The 20,601-nt window shown below is 42.2% G+C and overlaps 1 gene segment (V, D, J or C); it reads left to right on the top strand.

Moving 5' to 3' along the window:
• Positions 1-1,283: 1,283 nt before the first annotated feature.
• On the top strand, positions 1,284-1,871 carry LOC113899564. The segment is given in 2 exon segments: positions 1,284-1,329; positions 1,462-1,871. Coding segments are annotated over 2 exon segments (456 nt in total).
• The last annotated feature ends 18,730 nt before the right edge of the window (positions 1,872-20,601 follow it).

Genomic DNA, 20,601 nt, shown 5'->3' with positions numbered 1-20,601 from the left:
GATCCCTGAATCCCTAAGAAAACAAACAAACAAACAGAAGACAGATTGATGCCACACACGCCTCAGAAATGAAGAGTGCCCGGCTAACATACTAACCACCTAAACCTGACATCCAAAAAAAAATACTTAGTTGAATAAAAACAACTATGTGACAAGAGGTAAAAAGACGTTTCAAGAACCAGGTTAAGTAAGGTCACCTAAGTAAAGTCACCTGTCCCTCATGAGGCTAAAGGTGTAAGGTTGCCGTCATCCGAGGATGGTCCAACTCCCCCCCGCCCCACTCTCCCCACCAAGCCCTGCCTTGCATTTATCTCTCTCTCTCTCTCTCTTTTTTCAACATTCCTCCTCTCTGGTACAGACGTCCACAATTTTTAGGTATTTCAGGATCTCCGTTCTCCTATTCTGTCTCAATCGCACAATGAGACAGCTGCACTATTTTTGGTAAATCCCTCATGCACTGGTGCCTGGAAACTGCCTCCATGAAGTAAGCTGGGCAATGTCAGTGCTCATCTCATCTGTTTTCCTTATCTCTGTGCTACCTGATGTTCAAGGTCCAAAAATAGTTTTCCAATTGGAAGATCAACTCTACTGTTATCAGTGAAAAAGAAGTCACATATTTTATTTTTGTTATGTTTTACAAATATGTCATTCCATGATAATAACCTTATCATTTAACTGCACATTATTTGACACCTGCCTTACAAAAAATTTTCTCCATGGCATGTTGACAGAATCAACATGACTATAACTACTTCAGAGAAATGACTTGGGTTGAGGAAGAAGCACTTTCCATACGGAGGAATCATTCTCTGACCCATGGAAATCAGAGACACATGCAAGGAAGAAACCTCTCACTAGTCCATCTAGAAATTGTAACTGGGGATTCTTGCGAAGCTAGAGATACCTGTACCATGCAAAAATTATGGAAGTAATAATAGAATATTTCCCTAAGCACGCTTATGTTTAGGACTCTCTTCTTAGGGTCCTGTCCCATTCTCCTGTATGTACCCCACAAGCTATTATCAGAAGGAATAGGTCAGACCGCACTGTGGTGCAATTTTCACGATCACCACCAGAGGGCGGGGCTTCCTTCAGATGGGGTTCCCCATTGTATTCAGGAGCTGGTTTCACTTGCCTGCTTTGTAGCCACAAGACAGAATATTGCTGCACTACAGAAAGGGGCTCTCAGTGTCTGAGCGAGGAGCTTCTGTAACATTCAGATGGAGACTAAATTTGTTTGACTGGTGTATTCCAGGGAACAAGGATCGTTTTCTTTTGCGAACATGCATTCTGCCACTCACTCAGTTCTTCTGATCATCTTAATATTCAGTAAGTAACATTTTATCCTAAATGTTAAAGATTTTTCATTTTCCTATGATTATAGGTAAGTTTTATTTTTCTTCTCTGGCTGAAAACTCTCCTCCTGTACATTTCTACTATAACAAAGTGATTCTCTTCCAGGAGGGACCAATGGTGACTCAGTGAACCAGACAGAAGGCCCAGTGACTGTCTCAGAGGGGGCTCTCCTGACCCTGAACTGCACTTACCAGACCACGTATTCAGATCCCTATGTTTTCTGGTACGTCCAGCATCTCAACAAAGCTCCTCAACTCCTCCTGAAGGGCTCAATGAAAGACCAGAAGCCAAAGAGTGAAGGTTTTCAGGCCACTCTTGTTAGGACTGACAGCTCCTTCCACCTGCAGAAACGGGCAGTGCAAACATCAGACTCGGCTGTGTACTACTGTGCTCTGAGTGACACAGTGACACAGGGCTGCGGGGGAGCTGAACACAAACCCCGAGTGCAGATGGGGCTCTGGCTGTGGGCAGCCCTCTGGGGGGTTGCTGTTTCTGTCTTAGGTGCTTTATGCTAGCTGTGTTGCTGTTTATGTACTAAGTCATGTCTGACTCTTTTCTGACCCTATGACTGTAGGGCTCCTCTGTCCATGGGATTTCCCAGGCAAGATGACTGGAGTGGGTTGCCATTTCTTTCTCCTTGGAATTATCTCAACCCAGGAATTGTACCTGTGTCTCCTGTTTGACAGGCAGATTCTTTACCACTGAGCCACGTGGGAAGCCCCTGTTTTATGCCAGAGGCATTGTCAAAGTACTTCCAGCTCTGAAGCTCAGTGCCAAGAATCCTGCAATTCTTGGATTGGTCTACAGAGAGGAATCTGGGAGGGACAGTGAAGAGAGGAATCTAAAAGGCCTTCTCCAGAAATGCCTGTTTTGAGCCCAGTCACATTTCTCCAGATGGCATAGAATTCCTGGAAGTGACATTCAGTTCAGTTCAGTACAGTCGCTCAGTCGTGTCCGACTCTTTGCGACCCCATGAATCGCAGCACGCCAGGCCTCCCTGTCCATCACCAACTCCTGGAGTTCACTCAGACTCAGGTCCATCGAGTCAGTGATGCCATCCAGCCATCTCATCCTCTGTCGTCCCCTTCTCCTCCTGACCCAATCCCTCCCAGCATCAGAGTTTTTTCCAATGAGTCAACTCTTCGCATGAGGTGGCCAAAGTACTGGAGTTTCAGCTTTAGCATCATTCCTTCCAAAGAAATCCCAGGGCTGATCTCCTTCAGAATGGACAGGTTGGATCTCCTTGCAGTCCAAGGGACTCTCAAGAGTCTTCTCCAACACCACAGTTCAAAAGACGTTAACTCTGTTCAATGACAGTTCAGTTGATACATGCTGAAATATGTCACAACCTGTTGATGAAAACTCCCAGGGTACCTCGTTCATGGATGAATGTATGACCTTGAAGCTACTGTCTGATTTTTATAATTCAGACCAGAATTTTGTGTCTTGCTGAGTTACACCTGCAGACACTCCATCTTTAGTGACTGGGACCTTTACACTCTCTTCTCTTGACTTTTCCAACTCTTATGGCTGCTCAAGAAATGCTGCTGCTGCAAGTCCCATGAAGATGGTTTCCTGAGAAGATATTCCTTCTGTCAAGGGCCCTGTGGGTCTGAGCAGTCTAGTCAGTGAACATTTTGTGCATGAGGTGTCTTGCTTATATGTTGGTGACACAGCTCCACCCTCATCTTGTCACCATGGCAGCTCTTTACAGAATGCTAGGTCATGATCGCGATTCTGGTCTTGAGGATCTGTGCTGTGAGAATTTCTGGACATAAACATGACCATGTAATCTGACATATTATCTTTATCACTGTATTGAGGCCTCTGATTCTTTTGAAGTGTGTCAAATTCAGTGACCAAGCAAATACTCAGTCCGTTAGTGAAAAGAGGGACTTTTGTTGACCGGGATTCTAAATTCTTAACATATTCACAATATTCCCATGGCAGAGGAGCAGAAAACAGAGAAATGTGTGGCTCTCACTGTAACTTGCAATGAATGAAACTCACTCAGGAAACTCATCCTGGCATTCTGGAGGTCTCTGAACCTCACTGTCCTTTATCCCTCTTGGATGATTCTGTGGGACTGACAGGTACAGATGAAGGTTTTGCAGAGCCTGAGCCTTCTGTGATTTCAGAGGCTATTCTTAAGAAAAAGAAAATGAAATTGCAGAATCAAGTTTCTTGGGCCCAGGACACTAAGGGATCCTGAAATACATGCTGAATTTGCTTCATAAATTTTACCCTCCTCTTTAAGATCAAAGCATTATAACCATCTTATTTTGTCCTGATATTGGCAGGTTAGAACCCCCAGGACTCTTTCTGTCCCAGCACTTGATCTGTAATTAATACGAGTATTTTCGCTCTATCACTTTTTAAATAGCAGCTTTATAAAGATAATTCACATATCATCACCTTCACGCTTTTAAGTGTACAATTGAGTGGTTTTTAGCATGTTCACAGAGTTGTGAAGTCATCAGTACTATCTGATTCCAGAACACCACCCCAGGAAGAAACTTTGTACCCATTAGTAATCACTCCCGTTTCCTGTTACCCCCAGACACTGGCATCCACTCCTCTGTTCTCTGTCTCTATGGATTTGACGGTTCTGGGCGTTTCCTAGAGATAGAATCAGATCGCATATGACTGTTAGTACCGTCTTCTTTCACCCAGCGGAATCTCTCCATGGCGTGTCTCCATATCAGTTCTTCACTACTCCTTGTGGTCACTTAATAGGCTGCTCTGTGATACCACCTATTCTCCTTACCCATTCTTCACTTGAAGAATGATTGTTTTGGAAACATTTTGGTTATTTCCACTTTTTAGCTCTTATAAATAATGCTGGTATAAGCATTCATGTGCAGGAGCTCTATTGCTCTAAATGGATCTACTTTGAGTTAGAGGTTTGACTTTTTGTGTTTTCATATTTGTTTCATTTCATTTTGCTTTATTTGGTATCAACATTTCCTTATGGATGTAAAATGAGTAAGTACAAGATAAAATGCTCTTTAAAATTATGATTTAATGCTTACATGAGATATAATCATTCCAAGCTATCCCTGCATTCATTCGGGACAACTTTTTGAGCACCTACTCATATATGTCAGTCACATGAGTAAGTGTTGAGAATATAGTATACATGATCGAGTCTCCTGCTTTAGGATTGTATTGCTTTAAGACACCACACGTGTCTTAAAATAATGTTTCTTTCACAAATCATTTTATTCACTCACTGAGCTCTGTTTGTCCCCAATATGTGACATTGACAGGTTTATGGGCAATGGGCTAAGCTTTTAAATCCCTCTCCACCTCTCAGGTAGATACTAGGAAACTTCCAATTTACATTTGACAAAATTGAGGTGTAGAGATGTTTAGTAACTTAATCAAGGTTATATAACCAGTGAGGAGCAAAGCTTGGGTAGGACGTCAATCATTCTGATGCATGACTAATATTCATAAAAGCTAATGGATAGAACCACCATGAAATCTGTTTCTTTTCTGTTAAATACCATTGCCTTCTTAGAATTTTATACTTTTTGAAATTTTCATTTGATGAAAAATAAGTTAATGCAGTAAAGAAAACTGTGCCTTACTCAATGGGCAATCACAGGTGTCTGTATATGTTCCTGAACACTGAAGCCAAAAAATTGCAGTCATCATCTTTTATGTCTTTGAACATAAAGTTGCTCAGATTCTCTGTAATTGAATAACCTGCTTATTCAGGGCTTATAGCTGAGCCTCAGTAGCCATATTAAAGAGAATATACATTACAGGTCTTTGCCATGGCAATGAGGACTATATTTTTCAAATTAAAAAACCCATTCATGTGGCAATTATGTCTCCTCATTGGGACTGTAAGACAGCATTTTCTGTTCTGCTACACTGTATATCTTATTAAAGCAAATCCTTTTTTTAGACAATTAGTAAATATGGGTCTGGGCTTCCCCCGGGGCTCAGTGGTAAAGAATCTGCCTGCCAATGCAGAAGATCTTCTTCAGGATGAGTTCAATCCCTGGGTCAAGCAGATCCCCTGGAGAAGGATATAGCAACCCACCCCAGTATTCTTGCCTTGGAAATCCCATAGACAGAGGAGCCTGGTGGGTTACAGTTCATGGGGTTGCAAAGAGTCGGGCTCAATGTAGTGACTAAACAGCAAAAAATACGGGTATGATGAGGAAGTTTCATTGATTTTTCTAAGCACATTAGTAATTTGTGCCAAAGCAGAAACTTTCAAAGGCAATTTTCTCTCAATACAAAAGCCTAAAATCTAATGTTTGCTTTAGTGGCTTCACAAATTTCTAGGGTTTTCAAGTGAAAGCTACCTGATAAAGCTTAGAGGGAGGGTAAAAAGAATGCTGGTCCATCTTCCTCTCTAGCATTAAGCAGATTGATTTATCAAGAATTCTCCAGGTCAGAATACTGGAGTGGGTAGTCATTCCCTTCTCCAGGGGACCTTCTCAACCCAGGGATCAAACCCAGGTCTTCTACATTGCAGGCAGATTCTTCACCAGCTGAGCCACCAGAGATAGCCCTTATGAAGAACAATAGCATTTAAAATGTTGATGACCTTGGTCTTACATGTTCTCATGGACCTATGTCTAGATCAGTGAGACACAACTCCCAATATTTAAGATGGCAAAGAGTTTTAAGACTATGATGCAGGGAATAGACGTCAATGGAGACTGAACTGTGCTGGCATTTCTAACAGGATTTCTATTGCTTTTGATAATGCTGTGGCTCTGGATTTGTATATTTTTAGGGTTTTCCCTATCCCAATTTCCACCACAATTAATGGGTGTGGTTGGAAGAGCTGAGGGTGATTTAGAAATATATGTATTGATTTTTAACAGGAGTTCTTATATTTAGGCACTGGCTAAAATTTTCTGAATTTACTTTTGTTTACACACATACACACATGTAAATTGTGATCACGTACACATGTATTTCTCCCCCTGCTGCTATCTAACATGTCATACACTTGACAGATTTTGTGATGCAGAGGCAAGATATGAAATCGTTGATAGACAACAAAATATTTCACAGGCAACTTTTACCAGATTCCATAGGAAGCAGGAACAGAGATTGAATCGAAAAATTCTGCCTTTCTGTTAGAGTCGAAACCCCAGTGTTACTTTTGATTCTCTGATCCAAAGGAGAATGCACCGAACATGGACAAACTGATGTGCAGAAGTCTAGCATTTCCCTCTTATGAAGGAAGCATGTGACACAACACAGACAAACGGCCCTCCAGCTGCTGACTCAGTTTCCTGTGTGGGGCAGAAGCATCACACAGCCCAGGAGCTCTGCCTGGACCTCTCGAACACAGGGTGCAGAATTCAGATCTGGATCTGAAATGGAGCAGAGGCTGCGTCACTGTAGGGAGGAGCTGCTCGTATGCTGGTTGCCAGTGTGCTGAGGGCAGGCAGAGCCTTGTCTGTCTTGGTGAGCATGGCCACACACAGGACTCATGCCCCTCTCTCAGTGCCAAGGCTGTGGGGAGGGGCAGACCACTGTTACCTGATGCATCTTGAAAGAGAGGGGTAATGGGCAATGGAATCAGGGCATTAGGTCCTAAGCCACTTCATCCCCTATACCATCATGGTTGTAAGTAAAGGCTCTTTCCTGCAGGATCCAGCATGACCCAGAAGGTAACTCAAGTCCAGTCTGCCATTTCTGTGGTGGAGAAGGAGGCTGCAACCTTGGACTGTGTATATGAAGCTAGTAGTTATGGTTATTATTTAAAAATCAGACATCACATTGAAAACTGGATTTCTAGCTTCTCTATAAAAATATCTAAGAGCACAACATCCTCTGGGGTAGAGGTCAAAAGTCATGTTTGATTGCATAATGCCTTTGATATAGATTCATTTTATGTTTAAAATCTATGCAGATTTACCATTCACAATATGAATAGCCCAAAAATAAAATTTTAAATTATTAGTCATAATATAGAAGCTGATCCAGAAAGCAAACAAATCTGAATTAACATCTCATGGAAATATATCTGGTTTTTTTTTTTTTTATTCCCCTGTGATTTTCATCATCACAGCATGGATCCCAGTGTGAGAAATTTCAGTAGAGTTTATTCATTAATTCTTAGTTTTCTGGTAAGCATTGGGGAAACATTAGTTGGCAAGACAGATGTGATGTCTGCTTTGAGGGAGCTCTTGTTCCAGGGGGCTGTAGTGGTATCCAGTACAGGAATGTAGGCATAAAGGACATTTGATAACATCCTTAATAAAACGATGAATTGAAATTAGCTGGATTCAAACCCTGTTATCTGCATCACAGCATGACTTTTGAGGTGTTCCTTAGCCTCTTTTGGCATCAGTTTCTTCATATGTAAAATGGCAATAATAGAACCTACTTCATGGACTTAAGAATCAAAATCATCTATATATCTCTATCTGTTTAAAATCATTATAAAATTAAATTATATATAAACACACCTGCCTGTGTGTTTTATAGAAATAAAATTTTAAGCACAGGTACATATTATGGCATCTTGATACAGCAGGGATCACAATGATGACCATTATTAATATAAAAGACAGAGTTTGTTGCAGTACCTACATTAGATTTTCATTCATGTCATTTTTTTTTATAACAACACAAAGTTTCTCCTTATTTTTCAAGAAAGAAACCAAAGCTCAGTGAAAAGCCAGGGCCATGTTGGCGCTGTTAGGAATGCTGCCTACAGGGGTTGGTAGCCCTGCGGTCAGTGTTCCCATTCTCAGCAGCCCCTCCAGACAAGTCCCCAGTCCTGACAGAGAAGAGCAGGTGACTTATGCTCAACATAAAAGTGCCCTTCTCAGGGCCAGGCCGGGCCACTTTAGTTCCCCTGACTATATAACTGAAAGTGTATTTTATCATATTTGTTGACAGATCAATGGGAAAATGCTCTAAGACATGATCAATATTCACTGCAGCCTTCACACTGATTTGGTTTCAGCTTGCACACAGTTAATAAACATTCAGCAAAGTTCCACATGTCAAGATAAAGGCTAATGAAGAAATGGCATTTTTCACCTAAAAAAAATGTACTGCTCTTGCATAACTTGTGAGATACAAAATCTCTGTGTAAGTTAAGGAGAGATTTTTTCCTGTTATTGTTTTAAGAGTATATAAACACTTTTTCAATATATCTGAAACTTGATGGATTGATGAATTAATTTTACCTGAGATGATGTGATCACTGGCAAAGAGGATATTCTCATCCTGTACCCAGTTTGAAGGCAGACTGCCATTGGAGTGGAGTGAGTTTTCACGTGCTCCAAGAAACTAGGAGATAGTATCACCCCCTCCCAAAGCAGGAACATCTCCCCACTCCTCTGCTCCTGAGCAGGAATGTGGAGCCACTTGGGTCAGTGCTCTGCATCTCTGCTACAATTTGGCCCATTGCACAGAGTTTACCCTCTGCATCTCTGCAGGCTGAACTCTTGTCTGCAAATTTGGGACCAGACTTTCTGTAAGGACAGTGGGGGACACAGAAGGAGAAAAGAGATATATGTTTTCTTTCTGGGCAGTCTAGGAGATGTGGCATAAACACTGAATCATTGTCATTTTCAAATTTATAGGCACAACTATAAAAATTCAGAATTTAATAGTTATAATGGTTTTAATATTCCTGGAGGATGTAGTCCCCATCCTTATTTAACAGGGGGGATGTCTGAACACTCACCTGAAGGTAAACACAGATTTCCTCCAAACAACCTAGAGTCCTGCACACTGGGTGTTGGACACCTGAGCACTGGGGCTTCTACATCTTGATAAACAGGGCATAGGAAAGGAGAGGGAGATGAAAAAACAAAACTAAATCTGAACAGTGAAAGGAAAGTATCCAAGCAGGTTTTATTCCCCTGGATGTAACTGTGTCAGCCCTCTACTTCCTGTCTGATCCCTCATTCCACACCTCTGGGTCCAGGCTAGTGGGACTACAGACAGGACAGAGGAATTTCTTTTTTTTTAACCTGCTCCTCAGTCAACTGAAAGCAGTTTGAGATAGGAATCATGTCTGGTTTTGGTTTCCATGTTATAGACAACTCTGTAAGTTTCCAGAATGAATGCTGGAGCCTAGGGATTCCTGAACATGCACAAAAGTTTAAGAGAACCTTGGTGATCCACTGAGCCAGAGAGTCCTGCCAGCATGATAACTTGACTAAAGACCCTAATTTTAGGGGGAACTTTGGTCCAGGGGATAGGACTCTGTGCTCCCAAGGCCAGGGGCCTGAGTTTGATCCTTGATCAGGGAACTAGATCTAACAAACTGAAATTAAGACCCAGCACAGCCAAAAACAAAAACAAAACAGAACAGCTCAGCAAACAGCTGTGCATTAAAAAAGCAGGCTAATTTTAGAAAAACAGGTCATTTTTACTGTTGAGAAATTTTATGTCCATTAATAGGTATCATTTGAAGAAGATTGCTCTTATGTTCAACTGACTTGGTCATTGCCATTTAGAAACATTTATTTTTAATTGGAAGATCATTGGAAAGCGACAGGTAAAAGGATGATACTAGAACCCTTCCCAACACCGAACACAAAATAAACTCAAAATGGATTAACGACTTAAATTAAGGCCAGAATCCATAAAACTCTTAGAGGAAAACATACATACATCACATACATATCTCTTTGACATACATCACAGCACGATCCTCTTTGACCCACCTCCTAGAGTATTGGAAATGAAAACAAAAATAAACAAAGCAGACAATTCAACTAAAAGTCACAGCATTGTTCCTGGGTTGACAGCACTGCTCAGAGGGCCCCTGTAAGGCAACCTTCCAGCTGTCTGTAGCCGCAGTGTTGCCATGCCTTAGAATGGTGTATGTCAGCAATAAACAATGTTTTGACTTCTTACCATAATACAGTCTTACTTTGCATAAGGAAATCCAACCCTAGAGAAAACAAGCTATGAAATGACCGCATTAAATCTTCTTCTGGGTTCACTTCACTGGCACAAATAATTCCACAGGAAAGCAGACCAATGGGCTGACAGACATTGTACAAACAGTTCTTTCCACAGAGATTCCTGAATCCTTAATAAAACAAACAAACAGAAGACAGATGAGCACCATGTACATGTGCATCTAAACTTGACATTCTAAAAAATACTTGGTTGAGTTAAAACAACTATGCAACAAGAAGTGAAACGATAGTGATTGTGTTTCAAGAACCAAGGTCCCTAATTAAGCTCACCTGTCCCTCAGGAGGCTAAAGATGTAAGGTTGCTGTCATCTAAGGATGGTCCAACTCCCCCCCACTCTGCCCCCCTGCCGGGGTCCAGCCCCAGCAGGATCCAGGGGCAACCTCAGGATGATGGCTTAGGCGATAAGGATAGCAAAGCAGAGAGCAGGGCTTGATCTTCCTTGATTAACACAGAAAGCCAATAAAGCTCCTGTGTTCCAAGGAGTCATCCTGAAAGAAGAACACAGAGAGAAAAGGAGGGAAAAGGAAAAAAAGAATGACACGGGGAGACCAAGCTTTGGTGAGCGAGGCCCATAAATTTAACTTTATTTTCAAAAGGAACTTTTATACCTTGACTTGTACACAGAGGGAAATGAAAGATGCAAAGTCATACAGAATCAGCCCAAACATTACATCTGTTTTGTCTTTATCAAAACCAGGATTTTTTCTGCATACCTTTCCCATAAACAATGTTGTGTGCATTATCTTCTGGCCTTGGAGGCCTGTGGACATTTTATGACCCTTTTTTGATAAAGGCTGCTCAACCAGAAAACTTGTTTTCCCTTAAAGTGTTTCTTCTTTATTTCTCCTAGCCTTAGAAAGTACTAAACAGAGTTACATTCTCATGGAGCAAAGGTGCAATGGGTCACAACAAAGAAAGAACCAATTAGTTCAAAGGTCTGATGTGGTTAATTCCAAGGCTGCTACTTGTTTTTCTTACATTCCAGCTATGTTAACCATTGCACTCCCAGGTGCACAATGGATAAGGGATATGGGCACTTGGCAGCAAGCATTGGCCCAATAATGAAGCCCTTTACCAGTACTATCTATTCTAATAATTTTTCATCCCTTAAAGGACTCTATGCTCATTAGGACTTATAGAATGTTTTGGCTTCCTGTGCCTTTCAAGGTTGGGGAGTTGTGAACAATCATGTGTGTTAATTGCAAGAGTATGGATAAAAGTTTCAGGCATGCTAGAATGCCAACAGAGGGGTTAAAATAGAAATATTTCTTTCATGCCCAGGAGACTTATAAACTAAAGCCCTAAGTTGACTTTTTCCAGAGAAAGGTGGTCAGGGATAGCCCCCTGTTAATGTCAGAAGAGTTGGTGAAAGGCACGAAATAGTAAGACAGACAGATTCTGGTTTTGGGGTAGATGCTCGAGCAGATTCAGGGGGTCCCTTGAGCCATGATCAGCCTTGCTTGTCATGGCTCTTCCATATGACCTTGTCATGGGTGGGATCTCCGATGGTGGCTCCGGGCACCCCCCAACCCCTGCCTTGCACTTCTCTCTCTCTCTCTCTTTTTCTGTCAACATTCCTCCTCTCCTGTACAGAAGTCCACAATTTTTAGGTATTTCAGGATCTCCGTTCTCCTATTCTGTCTCAATCGGACAATGACATAGCTCCACTGTTTTTGGTAAACCCTTATGCACTGGTGCCTAGAAGCTGCCTGCATGAAGTAAGCTGGGCAATGCCAGTGCTCATCTCATCTGTTTTCCTTATCTCTGTGCTACCTGATGTTCAAGGTCCAAAAATAGTTTTCCAATTGGAAGATCAACTCTACTGTTATCAGTGAAAAAGAAGTCACATATTTTATTTTTGTTATGTTTTACAAATATGTCATTCCATGATAAATCAGGATAATAACCTTATCACTTAACGGCACATTTGACACCTGCCTTAGATAAAATTTTATCCATGGCATGTTGACAGAGTCAACATGAATATAACTACTTCAAAGAAACGACTTGAGGAGAGAGGGAAACACTTTCCGTACAGAGGGATCCTTCTCTGTCACATGGGAATCCTGGAGGCATATGCAAGGAAGAAACCTCTGACTATTCAATCTAGAAATTGTAACTGGGGCTTCTTGTGAAGCTAGAGATACCTGTACCATGCAAAAAATTATGGAAGGAATAATAGAATATTTCCCTAAGCACGCTTATGTTTAGGACTTTCTTCTTAGGGTCCTGTCCTATTCTCTTGTATGTACCCTACAAGCTATTATCAGGAGGAATAGGTCAGACCTCTCTGTGGTGCAGTTTTCATGATCACCACCAGAGGGCGGGGCTTCCTTCAGATGCGATTCCTCATTGTATTCAGGAGCTGGTTTCACTTGCCTGCTTTGTAGCCACAAGACAGAATATTGCTGCACTACAGAAAGGGGCTCTCAGTGTCTGAGCGAGGAGCTTCTGTAACATTCAGATGGAGACTAAATTTGTTTGACTGGTGTATTCCAGGGAACAAGGATCATTTTCTTTTGTGAACATGCATTCTGCCACTCAGTTCTTCTGATCATCTTAATATTCAGTAAGTAACATTTTATCCTAAATGTTAAAGATTTTTCATTTTCCTATGATTATAGGTAAGTTTTATTTTTCTTCTCTGACTGAAAACTCTCCTCCTGTACATTTCTATCATAACAAAGTGATTCTCTTCCAGGAGGGACCAATGGTGACTCAGTGAACCAGAAAGAGGGCCCAGTGACTGTCTCAGAGGGGGCTCTCCTGACCCTGAACTGCACTTACCAGATCACGTATTCAGATCTCTATGTTTTCTGGTACGTCCAGCATCTCAACAAAGCTCCTCAACTCCTCCTGAAGGGCTGGATGAAAGACCAGAGTCCAGTGCGTGAAGGTTTTCAGGCCACTCTTGTTAGTACTGACAGCTCCTTCCATTCGCAGAAATGGGCAGTGGAAACATCAGACTCGGCTGTGTACTACTGTGCTCTGAGTGACACAGTGAGAGAGGGCTGCAGGGGGAGCTAAACACAAGCCCAGAGTGCAGATGGGGCTCTGGCTGTGGGCAGCCCTGCAAGGGGTTGTTGTTTCTCTCTTCAGTGTGCTACGCTAGAGGTATTGTCAAAGCACTTCCAGGTCTGCTCCTTAGAGCCAAGGACCTATGAATTCTTGGGTTGCCCTGCAGAGAGGAAACTGGAGCGGGACAGTGCAAAAAGTAACCCAAGAGCTTTTCTCCAGAAATGCCTGTTTTCAGCCCCTTGACATCCCCCCAGATAGAATCCCTTAAAGTGACATTAACTCTTCAATGACAATTCAGATTATATATGCTGAAATATTTCACAATGTGTTAAGGAAAATTCCAGGGCACATTGTTGATGGATGACTGTGTGACCTGGAAGCTAGTCTGGTTTTTAAAATTCAGGCCATGATTGTGTATCCTGCTGAGTTTCACCTACAGACACTCCATCTTCAGAGACTGGAGCTTTATTCTCTCTTTCCTTGACTTTTCCATCTCCTCTGGTTGCTCCAGAAATGCTGCTGCCTAAGTAAGTTCCAGGAGGAGAGTTTCTGAGAAGATATTCCTTCTGTCAAGGGCCCTGTGGATCAGAGCAGCCCACTCTGTAAATATTGCAGGTGTTGTGTGTATTGTTTGTATTCAAACTGGGTACAGGATATTCTCTTTGCTAGTAACGTCATCTCATGGAAATGAATGCCAAAGAATGATCAAATTACCATACAATTGCACTCATTTCACATGCAAGCAAGATTGTGCTGAAAATCCTTCAAGCTAGGCTTCAGCAGTACGTGAACCAAGAACTTCAGATGTACAAGCCGAGTTTAGAAAAGGCAAAGGAACCAGAGATCAAATTACCAACACTGGCTGGATCACAGAAAAAAGCAAGGTAATGAAAAAAAATCTACTTCTGTTTCATTGACTATGCTAAAGCCTTTGACTGTGTGGATCACTATCAACTGTGGAAAATTTTTAAAGAGATGGGAATACCCAAGAAACCTGTATGCAGGACAAGAAGCAAGAGTTAGTACTGCACATGGAACAATGGACTGGTTCAAATTTGGAAAAAGAGTACTACAAGGCTATATATTGTCACCCTTCTTATTTAACTTATATGCAGAGTACACCATGCGAAATGCTGGGCTGGATGATTCACAAGCTGGAATCAAGTTTGCCAGGAGAAATATTAATAATCTCAGATATGCAGATGGTACCACTCTAATGGCAGAAAGTGAAGAGAAACTAAAGAGCTTCTTGATGAGGGTGAAAGATGAGAATGAAAAAGCTGAATTAAAACTCAACATTCAAAAAACAGATTATGGCATCCAGTCCCATCACTTTATGGCAAATAGATGGGAAAAAAGTGGAAACAATGACAGATTTTATTTTCTTGGGTTCCAAAGTCACTGCAGATGGTGAGTGCAGCCATGAAATTAAAAGATGCTTGATCCTTGGAAGAAAAGATGTGACAAACCTAGACAGTATATTAACAAGCAGAGACATTACTTTACCGACAAAGGTCCCTGTAGTCAGAGGAATGGTTTACCCAGTAATCGTGTATGGATGTGAGAGTCGGACCATAAAAAAGCCTGAGCAGCAATCTTGAATCTAGAATTCTGATGCAGTTACCACCAGTGGAATAAAACCTGCTAGAATACTGAAAGTGAAGCTCCAATTCTTTGGCCACCTGATTGTGAAGAACTGATTCACTGGAGAAGACATTGATGATGGGAAAGATTGAGGGCAAGAGGGGAAGAAGGTGACAGAGGATAAGATGGTTGGATGGCATCACTGACTCAATGGACATGAGTTTGAGCAAACTCCGGGAGATAGTGAAGGACAGGGAAGCCGGACGTGCTGCAGTTCCTGGGGTCGTAAAGAGTCAGACATGATCTAGGGACTGAACAACAGCAAAATCAGGGAAAATTAATTCATCAGTCAGTCATATTTCAGACACGTGGGAGAAGTATTTTTATGTACTCTTACAATAAGCTATCTTGGCAGTGGAGTGGGCTTTTCACCTGCTCAAGAGACTAGGAGAAATTACCACCCACTCACAAAGCAGGAACATCTCCACACTCCTCTGCTCATGAGCAGGAATGTGGAGCCACTTTGGTCACTCTCTGTGTCTCTGCTACAATCGTGCCTGTTGCACAGAGTGTCCCCTCATCTTTTCAGGCTGAACTCCTGCCTGCACCTTTCAGGAGCAGACTTTCTGGAAGGACAGTGGTGGGCACAGCAGGTGGAAAGAGATGTATGCTTACTGCTGGGCAGTCTGTGAGATGTGGCCAGGATACAGAATCATTGTCATTTCATAATTTATAGGCATGTGTATGTTATGTCTGGTGCTCAGTTGCTAAGTGGCATCCGACTCTTTGCAATCCTGTGGAATGTAGCCTGCCAGGATCCTCTGTCCATGGAATTTTCCAGGCAGAATACTGGAGTGAGTTTCTGTTTTCTCCTCCAGGGTATCTTCCTGATCTTCTCCAGGGTATCTTCCTTACCCATGGATTGAACCCTCATGTCCTCAATTGGCAGGCAGATTCTTTACTGCTGAGCTACTGGGGAAACCCAATTTATAGACACAACTACTTAAATGCAGAGTTTAATAGTTATAGTAGTTTTACAGTCTTGGCAGATGTAGTCACCATCATCACTTAGGGTGAATCTGGACACCCACCTGAAGGTAAGCACTACCTTCCTCCCTGACATCCTAGAGTCCTGCACACTGGGTGCTGGCCACCTGAGCACTGGGGGTTCACATCTTAATAAACAGGCCACAGAAATGGAGAGGGAGATGAAAGAATAAAAATAAATTTTAACGGTGGGAAAAAAAAAAGTTTTCTGGCAGGTTTTATTCCCCTGGTGGTAACTGTATCAGCTCTCTACTTCCAGTCTGATTCCTCATTTCACGTATTGGGGTCCAGGCTAGTGGGAGTACAGACAGGGCATAGGATTGGTTTTTTTTTTTTTTGCTTACCTGCTTCTCAATCAACTGAAAAGAATTTGAGATAGGAATTGTATCTGATTTTGTTTTCCACATTGCAGACAACACTGTAAATTTCCAGAATGAATGCTGGAAGCTAGGGATTCCTGAAAATGCACAAGACTTTAAGAGAATCTAGGTGATCTGCTGAGTCAGAGTCCTGCCAGCTTGATAACTTCAATTCAAGATTCTAATTTTAGGGGGAGCATTGGTTCAGTCATTGGGACTCTGCACTCACATTGCAGGAGGCCCAGGTTCGATCCCTGGTCAGGGAACTAGATCCCACAAGCCTAAACTAAGACCTGGCACAGACAAAAAACAAAACAAGCAAAAAGAACAGCTCAAAAAACAGATGTGCATTAAAAATGATCCCACTTTTGGTAAGAACTAACAAAATTCATTTTAACTGGTGAGAAAATCTCAGTAGGTGAAAAAGGCACATTTGAAGAAGATTGTTCTTGAGTTCAACTGACTTAGTCACAGCCATTGTTACTAGATTGACAACGCTTCCCTGAGGGCCTGTGTAAGGCAACCTCACAGCTGTCTGCAGCCACAAAATCCCCAAGCCTTAAAATGGTTTATGTCAGCAAAGAACAATGGCAGCAATTCTTACCATAATATACTCAGACTTTGCATAAAATAAACCCTATCCTAGAGAAAAGAATAAGCTATGAAATGGCCCCATTAAATCTTCTGCTGGGTTCGCTTCACTGGCACAAATAATTGCACAAGAAACTAGACAAACAGGCTGACAGACACTGAGCCAACAGTTCTGTCCACTGAGATCCCTGAATCCCTAAGAAAACAAACAAACAAACAGAAGACAGATCAATACCACACACATGCCTCAGGAATGAAGAGTGCCTGGCTAATATATTAACCATCTAAACTTGACATTCTAAAAAAAGATACTTAGTTGAATTACTTAGTTTCAAGAACCAGGTTACCTAAGTAAGGTCACCTGTCTCTCATGAGGCTAGAGGTGTAAGGTGGCTTGTCATCCAAGTAGGGTCCAGGGCCCCAGAGGAGGCCCCTTCAGGGAGGTTTACCAAACTCATTGAGTCTTCTCTCTTTAGTTAAAGATCAGCACTCAGTCCAAGATTCACAGTGACTCCTCCCCAACCTCTTTGCCCTCATCTCTGTCCCTCTTTCTCTTTTGCCCACATCCCTCCTCTCTGGAATACTGGTCCACAAAATTCTAGGTTCCTCAGGATCCCCAAAATATTATTCCATCTCACAGTGAGACAGTTGGGCCATTTTTGTTAAATCCCTCATGCACTGGTGCCTAGAAGCTGCCTCTGTGAAGAGAGCTGGGCGATGTCCTGGCTCATCTCACCTGTTTTCCTTATCTCTGTGCCGCCTGATGTCCAAGATCCACAACTTGTTTCATATATTTTGCCCAGTTTTCTAGTTGGAAGGTTAACTCTACCTTTATCAGTAAAAAGAAGTAACAGCAATTTATTTTTTAATTTTACAAATATGTCATTTTATGATGGATAGGCGTAATAACCTGCTCATTCAACCACACATTAGATGAGATCTGCCTTAAATGATCTGGTGGCTCAGATGTGTAAAGAGTCCACCTGCAATGCGGGAGATGCAGGAGACTCTGGCTCAATCCCCATGTTGGGAAGATCCCCTGAAGGAGGGCATGGCAAGCCACTCTAGTATTCTTGCCTGGAAATCCCATGGACAGAGGAGCCTGGCAGGCTATAGTCTCTAGGGCCAAAAAGAGTCAGACGCGACTGAGCAGCTGAGCAGAGCACACGGCACAGGGGTAGTTACTGGTCACTCAGCCACACATTATTTGAGACCTGACTGAGATAATGTTTCCAACATTATGCAACATTCCAACATTCCAGCAGCATGTGGGCTGTGTCTTGGGGATGAATGGAGTGAATTCAGGTGAAGGTCTAGGGAGAGGAGGGAGCACTTTCCATGCAGAGGGGGCCTTTCCTGACCCATGGGAATCATGGAGACATATGGAAAGAAGAAACCCTCTGACTATTCCTCCTAAAAATTGTTAACTGGCATTATTTGCAAAGCTAGAGATATCATACCACATAGAAAATGATGGATGTAATAATGGAACATTTCCCAAAGCATGTTTGTGTTTAGGGCTCTCCTCTTAGAATCCTGTTCCAGTCTCCTGTGTGTACCCCACAGACTATCAGCAGGAGGACTAGGTCAGGACCATGTCAGAATGAGGACAGTGAAAAGGCTGACTTTAAACTAAGCATTCAAAAACTAAGATCATGGCATCCCATCCCATCACTTCATGGCAAATATATGGGGAAACAATGGAAACAGTGACAGACTTTATTTTCTAGGGATCCAAAATCACTGCGAATGGTGACTGCAGACATGAAATTAAGAGACACTTACTCCTTGGAAGAAAAGCCATGACCAGCCTAGACAAAATATTAAAAAGCAGAGACATTACTTGGCTGACAAAAGTCCATAGAGTCAAACCTATGGTTTTTCCTGTAGTCATGTATGGATGTGAGAGTTGGACCAAAAAGAAAGCTGAGCGACTAAGAATTGATGCTTTTGAACTGTGGTCTTCAAAAGAGAGCCCCTTTGCTCTTGAGAGCCCCTTGGACTGCAAGGAGATCAAACCAGTCAGTCCTAAAATAAATCAGTTCTGAATATTCACTGGAAGGACTGATGCTGAGGTTGAAGCTCCAATACTTTGGACACCTGATGCGAAGAGCCAACTCATCGGAAAAGATCCTGATGCTGGGAAAGATTGAAGGCAGGAGGAGAAGGGGATGACAGAAGATGAGATGGTTGGATGGCATCACTGACTCAATGGACATGGCTTTGAGCAAGCTCCGGGAGCTGGTGTTGGACAAGGAAGCCTGGCCTGCTGCTGTCCATGGGGTCGCAAAGAGTTGCACACGAATGAGCGACTGAACTTAACTGAGGTCAGATATGACTGTGGTGTAAAGAAATAGAGGAAAACAACAGAATGGGAAAGACTAGAGATCTCTTCAAGAAAATTAGAGATACCAAGGGAACATTTCATGCAAAAATGGGCTTGATAAAGGACAGAAATGGTATGGACCTCACAGAAGCAGAAGATATTAAGAAGAGGTGGCAAGAATACACAGAAGAACGGTACAAAAAAGATCTTCATGACCCAGATAATCACGGTGGTGTGATCACTGACCTAGAGCCAGACATACTGGAATGTGAAGTCAAGTGGGCCTTAGGAAGCATCACTACGAACAAAGCTAGTGGAGGTGATGGAATTCCAGTGGAGCTCTTTCAAATCCTGAAAGATGATGCTGTGAAAGTGCTGCACTCAATATGCCAGAAAATTTGAAAAACTCAGCAGTGGCCACAGGACTGGAAAAGGTCAGTTTTCATTCCAATCCCAAAGAAAGGCAATGCCAAAGAATGCTCAAACTACTGCACAATTGCACTCATCTCACACGCTAGTAAAGTAATGCTCAAAATTCTCCAAGCCAGGCTTCAGCAATACATGAAACATGAACTCCCAGTTGTTGAAGCTGGTTTTAGAAAAGGCAGAGGAACCAGAGACCAAATTGCCAACATCTGCTGGATCATGGAAAAAGCAAAAGAGTTCCAGAAAAACATCTATTTCTGCTTTATTGACTATGCCAAAGCCTTTGACTGTGTGGATCACAAGAAACTGTGGAAAATTCTGAAAGAAATGGGAATACCAGACAACCTGACCTGCCTCTTGAGAAGTTTGTATGCAGGTCAGGAAGCAGCAGTTAGAACTGGACATGGAACAACAGACTGGTTCCAAATAGAAAAAGGAGTACGTCAAGGCTATATATTGTCACCCTGCTTATTTAACTTCTATGCAGAGTACATCATGAGAAATGCTGGCTGGAAGAAGCACAAGCTGGAATCAAGATTGGAGGGAGAAATATCAGTAACCTCAGATATGCAGATGACACCACCCTTATGGCAGAAAGTGAAGAGGAACTAAAAAGCCTCTTGATGAAGGTGAAAGTGGAGAGTGAAAAAGTTGGCTGAAAGCTCAACATTCAGAAAACGAAGATCATGGCATCTGGTCCCATCACTTCATGGGAAATAGATTGGGAAACAGTGGAAACAGTGTCAGACTTTATTTTTTGGGCTCCAAAATCACTGCAGATGGTGACTGCAGCCATGAAATTAAAAGACGCTTACTCCTTGGAAGGAAAGTTATGACCAACCTAGATGGCATATTCAAAAGCAGGGACATTACTTTGCCAACAAAAGTCCGTCTAGTCAAGGCTATGGTTTTTCCAGTGGTCATGTATGGATGTGAGATTTGGACTGTGAAGAAGGCTGAGTA

Source organism: Bos indicus x Bos taurus, chromosome 10 (genome assembly GCF_003369695.1).
Source record: "Bos indicus x Bos taurus breed Angus x Brahman F1 hybrid chromosome 10, Bos_hybrid_MaternalHap_v2.0, whole genome shotgun sequence".
NCBI lineage: Eukaryota > Metazoa > Chordata > Mammalia > Artiodactyla > Bovidae > Bos > Bos indicus x Bos taurus.
Note: the sequence above shows the minus strand (reverse complement) of the source record. Positions and strands in the feature narration are given on the sequence as shown.